Here is a 6,821-nt window from a genome sequence, read left to right as displayed (position 1 = left end):
CAAAATGGAGTAGTTTGATAATATTTTTTGAAAAAATGATTTTTTTAAAGAAAAACACTTTTTAAAGAAAACCCCTTCACTTATATCTAAAAATAGTGGTATTTTGATATAGAGTTATACTATAATAAAATAAGCACGAGATTTGAAGATCGTCGGTAAAATTTGGTCAAACATGGTATGATTGTAATATTTTATAAGTTATATAAAAATATTAAATTAATTAATAATTATTTTTGTATTAAGTTAATTTTTTATAATGTTAATTATTTTTAAATGTTTTTAATTTTGATTTTATTTTAATTATTTTTATTTTTAATTATTTTTAATTTATACGATATTACGAGTTTTGTTATTAATTATATAAAAAATAATATAATAAATTTTTACATACTTTGATGATATAGATTGAAAAAATTATATATTTAATTTTAAGAATTAAAAAAAATTATATAAATTAATTAAAAAAATAAAAATAATTTTGGATTTTAATTTTATAGAATTAAATTAAGATTATTAGTATAAATATTTACAAAGATAAATGGCAAATTTAACACTAAAAATAAGATAAATAATTAACTTATTACTTTATTTAACTTACTAAAAAATAAAAATATTATTTTGTATAATTTAAAAAATATAAAATATAGTTTTTCTATTTTATTTTATTCGCCCATGCTTACTATCAGCCAACAAAAATCAGAGTCCCAACTCAAAACAATGACAATTAGGTAGGTAGTAGTGATTATTGATGAGGCGCTGGATAAGAACTATGACTCAAACACACACCTTCCCTTATCTGCTTCCTAAATACTTTTTTAAACATAATATTTTAGTACTAACTAGAAATATGATGAGCAATAATAATTGAGCCATTAATTTCTTTACTAGTATATTTTTTTTTATCTTAAAACACATAATAAATTTTATCACAACTAATTCACACAAATATTATTTTTTATAATTAACTTAATAATATCACTATTTACTATTTGGAGATAAATTTTTTTAAAGATTTTACAACAAATTTTAACAGTTGAGATTTTCTTACTGTTTTTCTAGATAAATCCAAATCCATTTATCCTTTTCATTTTTCTATGTTTATTTTCTTCTTCTTACATGAACTCCAAAGGGTAAGCTCTAAAAGTTTCAACTTCTAAGCAAACCCAACTGCCTCAACTTTTGTAAAACATTCAAGAGAAGAACTTTGAAGTGATTTCAAGTTCAAAACAATTTTGGGTAGCTAGTGTTTTTCTCATATCTTCAATAGATTTGACTATATTAGACATGTCAAGTTGTGTGAAGAGATTTGGAAGATCATGTGCCTCTTTGGTTTCTAAGAGAGGTTTGTCTACCTCCTGCATTCAGAAAGATGCTGCTGTTGTTGCTGAGAATGGTGTTAAATCATTGAACCTTTATTCTGCCATTAATCAAGCTCTTCATATTGCCTTGGACACTGATCCTCGGTGAGTTTAGTTCATTCATACTATGGATTTTATGTTATTAGATTTTGGGTTTGTCAAAAGACAATACAAAACTGGCTTTAAAGTTAGGATTCCCCACTTATAAGCATACTTTCATTGCTATATTAGAATTTGGGTTGGGCCTAACTCAACATCTATGAAACCAGCTTGTAAGGTGATGATTGTCTTCACTTACAAATACATTGTCCAGTCGTATCTTATCCAATGCGAGACTCTTAACATATGTCATTGCTATCAGGGCTGCAACATTGAAGTTTTTGATGTCTCTGCGATTGATTGAAGTCACATTAACTGCATTTGATAGTGATTTTCCGCAATATCAAGGATTGTGATGCGACTGATTGCATTTAGAACTTCGATGCGTGCACACAAATATGTAAATATGAAACTTAGGAACCTAATTCCTCCTAAATGTACCTTTGTTTCAAACTGTTTTGAATTGATCTTATGATTTAGTTTTTTTGTTCTCTTGAGTATTTTTTTCAGTTACTGTAGGTAGTGGTGAATCAAATTAGGTGATTATATGGTTTGAGAATATCTTTATAGTTTTTCCAATTTTCTTCCTTTTGGTGTGTATTATTTGTACTGTGCTCTTTCTAGTCTAAAAGGTGACATAATATTCCGACCGGGAGGAGATCAGAGAAAAGCTGAGGTGGGAGATTGAGGAGGAAACAAACACTGTATTCGTAATATCTAAACTAGCTTCATTTCAATAAATTTTAGTACTTTTTTTTAATGTTTTTGTTGAAAACTTAAGCTTTACTTTTAGATTAGGGGCTTTTCTTAGGGATGTGGTTAACTAGGTTGAAGATTCTATGTAGGATTGAAGATTACAAATAGTTGCTAATAATTCCAAAATCTCAACACTCTTGTGTAAAACATTGTTCTTAGATTATTGCATTGTAAACAAAGGTTTTTTCTTTTGCAATGGACATTGTAAACAAAGGTTGCTACTAGAAGATTTATATAAGTACATCTGTCAGCACTCTGAGTCTTGACGCTTTTCCTGATCTCTAGTGAATCTCAGACTTAACCCATCTTAACTTTTACTAATTATTAGTGATCCGATGACTGTTGGTGTTGGTGAACTGAAATCTGTATGAAGTGTTTGTGTTACATAGTTCTTTCATTTGCATTATAATCTGTTTCCATTTATCTTCAAATTTTGCAATTAGATATAGTTTGATTTTCTATTTTGCCAATATAAGTATCCTCATTACATCCTTATGATCTCTTCATTTCATCTCAGTGCTTATGTTTTCGGAGAAGATGTAGGCTTCGGTGGGGTGTTTCGTTGCACGACTGGATTAGCAGATCGATTCGGTAGAAGTAGAGTTTTCAATACTCCTCTCTGTGAGCAGGTATTTGAGTATGCATTTCATGCTTCCAAAGAATTTGACTGTGCAGCTATTGAATTTCTTATTTTTAGTGCTTAAGATCTTTTTAAATATTTCTGTGATTAGTGCATCCTAAGCATTAATTTGAAAAATTGATATTGAAATGCTACTCGCAGGGTATTGTTGGCTTTGGCATTGGTCTAGCAGCTATGGTGAGTCTAAGAGGTTAAAATAATGTACTTTCTGTTTTACCATCAAACCTTACTACAATCTGATATAATGAAATTTCCTTAAAATACTTATGTTTTTACATGGCAGGGCAATCGAGCCATAGCAGAAATCCAGTTTGCAGATTACATTTTTCCGGCTTTTGATCAGGCATGCTCTCTTTATAAGGCTTTGATTAGTCTTAATCAACTCATCTTTTGATCAGTAATTGACTAACTTTGGTTTCTAGATTGTCAATGAAGCTGCTAAATTCAGATACCGGAGTGGAAATCAATTTAATTGCGGAGGTAAAATTCTTTCTCAGCTCTAGCATTGAAGATTTTGGCTTATCTCTATTTTTACTTGTTGTGTTAAAAGACTTTTCACATTTCCTATAGGTTTAACAATTAGAACCCCTTATGGAGCAGTAGGCCATGGTGGTCATTACCACTCTCAATCTCCTGAGGCTTTCTTCTGTCATGTTCCTGGTATCAAAGTATGGTTCTTTCTTATTGATTTCAATCTGTTATTTAGAACTCTATTTTTTTGATAATTTTTTCTTTGTTGTTTCTCTTTTTTAAAATAATAGAAGTACTTAAAATGTGGTGTTTTACAGTTCTATAGACTATAGAAATGTTCAAAATCTCTTTAGTCCTACGTTTTAAGTTGGCAGTGCAGATGTGTCTGTGTCTGTGTCAGGTGTTCATGTAGGAAGATCAGGTGTATAAAGGGGTCTATGAATAGGGAGTTGGAAGATTTTGAAGGATTTGAAATAATATTTAAATGATTGTAGAAACAAAATCATAGCAAATTAGTTACACACACATATAATAACATAGACAATAGAATCAAGTCTGTACCTTAAGGATCCATGAGAACCGAGAAATACTAGGTGATGAGAGAATTAGGACTGATAGAGAACAAGGATGACCGAATATACCTTAAGCAATTTGGTTTTTTCATCATGTTGAGTTTGCTTATTTTCGTAATCGATTCATCTTTTACAAATGCCTCTATGAAATACTACATGATAAGAGAATTAGAATTGGTAGATAACAAGGACGAGAGAAACTACCTTTAGTAATTTGGCTTGTCTATTATGTTGAGTTTGCTTATTTTTGTATGATTCATTTTTCTCAAATACATCTTTTTGGTATAGGTGGTCATCCCTCGAAGTCCAAAGCAAGCAAAAGGGCTATTGTTATCTTGTATAAGGGATCCGAATCCTATTGTATTTTTCGAACCAAAGGTTTGTATTCTACAACAGTAACCTTAGTGAATTGTGTGCATAGAATGATAGTATGTGATGTTAGCAGTATCTATTATGCAATTCGTTGTTTCAGTGGCTTTATCGTTTGGCTGTTGAAGACGTACCGGAGGATGATTACATGCTGCCTTTATCTGAAGCTGAGGTACACCACAAGTCCTAATGAAGAAGAAAAAGAAATTTTTAATAACATTATTTTTTTTGCAACGGTTAATGTTAGTAATTAGTATTGTTAATATTACTCAGGTTATTCGGCAAGGATGTGATATTACACTTGTTGGATGGGGAGCTCAATTATCTATAATGGAACAAGCTTGTCTTGATGCCGAAAAAGTAAGTAACAGTTGCTTTGAAACAGAAAGTGTTAGAAGTGAGAACATGTATTCTGCATTACATCATATTTGTGTCTACTTTTAAAAAAACAATTAAAAAGGAATGGAGGTAGTAGTTGATATTTTTTTACACAACTTAATGTTGATTCATAATTTATATATTTACTTAATAAAAGAGTTGTAATATTTCAGTTAAAGACAATTTGACATTACAATTTCCTATTTCGATGAGAATGTATGTCTAGAAATTTAGATTTTTCATCTCTATTGAAATTTTAATTTTATTATGAGATTCTGCAGGAAGGAATTTCTTGTGAACTGATAGATCTGAAGACACTAATTCCTTGGGATAAAGAAACAGTGGAGGCCTCAGTAAAGAAGACAGGAAGACTGCTTGTGAGTAAATATTTTTATTGAATAATACCGAAACTGGATTGATATTGCCCACCCTTCATGATGCATTGAATGAACTTTGTAGATTAGTCATGAAGCTCCGGTGACTGGAGGTTTTGGCGCTGAAATCTCGGCTTCCATTATCGAACGTTGCTTCTCAAGGGTATGGATCTCTATTAAAACTCATGGCCTCTGTATCATCTGTTATTGTACTTTGCAACTTGTAATCTCTTATGTAGCATTGACACTTTGAAGGCATTTCACGCACTGGTATATGTGGTTACTTACAATCACGTTCATTTTTTCAAACTGGTACGGGTGTCTACATGTCAGTGTCAAAGTCCTGTTCGGTGTTTGTGTCACTACTTCGTAGGCAACCTTGCCTATCCATAGTTTTGCATATTGCTGCCTTCATTCAAAATATAACCTTTTAACTAGATCTTTGGATTTAGTGTCATATTCTCTTCCTACCTTTTCTCTCTTTCTCTCTCTCTCACACACACACACAAAATTACTTATAAATAGAAAATATGTTAAGTCAGCCCCTTTGTGACTTGATTTTAATGAGAACAAGCTTTATGATCATACTTTAAGTTTTTGTTCATAACTTAATTATTTTAGAGTTAGACTTGAAGATCCTTGAGTCATATCATGTACATGTCTTATTCATTTGAGATGGTTCTATAACCATTGGAATGTGCTGACTTAAATGAAACAAAAAAATCTTCAATTTTCTTCTGAATCATGTTTTGTGAATATTTCAAAAAGCATGCTTCTGCATCAATGAAAGAAAACTTCAAAAAAAATCAACAACCGAGAGACATATCTAAATGCTGTCTTCCTCTTATGTTGTACAGTTAGAGGCCCCTGTAGCAAGAGTTTGTGGTCTAGACACTCCTTTTCCTCTGGTTTTTGAACCCTTCTACATGCCAACCAAGAATAAGGTAAATTTTGTATCTTAATTTTTTTGCCTAATTTGATGGAAAAAATATAAACATCATTTCAAACTACAAAATATATTTTTAAATTTGACCCTTATTAATAATACTAATTTGCCTTGGGAGATGGACAATCAGAGGTGAATGAATTTTTACACAAGGTTATTTTTGGAACATTCTTACACAAAATGGAAAAATTAAATACTCTTCATGTTTTTTTAATATATGTGAGATTGATTAAATTAAAGAGACTGAAGGGACAGAGGTAGTATTTATGTATACAGCATGGTAAAGAGCTGTCTTGACTGATGCAAGTATCACTCATTGATGATGCAGATATTGGATGCAATTAAATCAACTGTTAACTACTAATGTGCTTAATCACTTTCTTCTTACCAACCATATGATCTTGATGCCATCATCTTAAATATCATACTCGCTGTCACTGATGCAAGATTACATGGACATGGGAGGAAACTCATTCATTGTAGCTTTTTTTTTCTCTCAATATAAGGAAAAATGTGAAGTGTCTCCATTATGAACAGTTATTAGTGTCTCCTATATTGATGTGTCAACAATTATGGTGGGGAAATACATCTAGTGTCCATGTGCCAAATTTAATAGTTCATAATGAAAATGATGATGATGATATTTGTCCTTTTTCCTTGCTTTGGTTGTTAGGTTTCAACTTCAAACTTTAATTGAAATGCTTAATTACGATTCACCTAAAATTCAGTCAAATTGCACTCTTGTGGGGTCGTATTTAGGACGATAATTTCAAAACTCCGTTCTTGATATGATATGTGTGGAAGTCTTGAGTTTTTTATTTTTTAAACGTGTCTTCATTTTATCTTGATAAAAGACTT

The 6,821-nt window shown here is 30.9% G+C and overlaps 1 protein-coding gene across 2 annotated transcripts; it reads left to right on the top strand.

Annotated features, from left to right (window-relative positions):
• The first annotated feature begins 1,126 nt into the window (after window positions 1-1,126).
• Window positions 1,127-6,615, top strand: LOC101489657 (2-oxoisovalerate dehydrogenase subunit beta 1, mitochondrial). 2 transcript variants are annotated; one of them, XM_004506523.4, is made up of 13 exons: window positions 1,127-1,463; window positions 2,731-2,842; window positions 2,995-3,030; window positions 3,137-3,196; window positions 3,276-3,333; window positions 3,424-3,521; window positions 4,185-4,274; window positions 4,369-4,437; window positions 4,539-4,625; window positions 4,925-5,020; window positions 5,103-5,180; window positions 5,875-5,961; window positions 6,292-6,615. In XM_004506523.4, exons 1-13 carry the CDS (start codon window positions 1,285-1,287, stop codon window positions 6,325-6,327), a joined length of 1,086 nt encoding a protein of 361 aa, XP_004506580.1. In that variant the 5' UTR covers window positions 1,127-1,284; the 3' UTR covers window positions 6,328-6,615. The 2 variants fall into 2 exon arrangements, 1 of the variants encoding a protein (XP_004506580.1); XR_003473781.2 differs by lacking the exon at window positions 6,292-6,615 and having other exon boundaries at window positions 1,128-1,463; window positions 5,108-5,180; window positions 5,875-5,943.
• The last annotated feature ends 206 nt before the right edge of the window (window positions 6,616-6,821 follow it).

The sequence above is a fragment of the Cicer arietinum genome, chromosome 6 (assembly GCF_000331145.2).
Source record: "Cicer arietinum cultivar CDC Frontier isolate Library 1 chromosome 6, Cicar.CDCFrontier_v2.0, whole genome shotgun sequence".
In the NCBI taxonomy this organism is placed as follows: Eukaryota; Viridiplantae; Streptophyta; class Magnoliopsida; order Fabales; family Fabaceae; genus Cicer; species Cicer arietinum.
The sequence above is the reverse complement of the archived record's forward strand: the minus strand, read 5'-3'. Positions and strand labels throughout refer to the sequence as shown.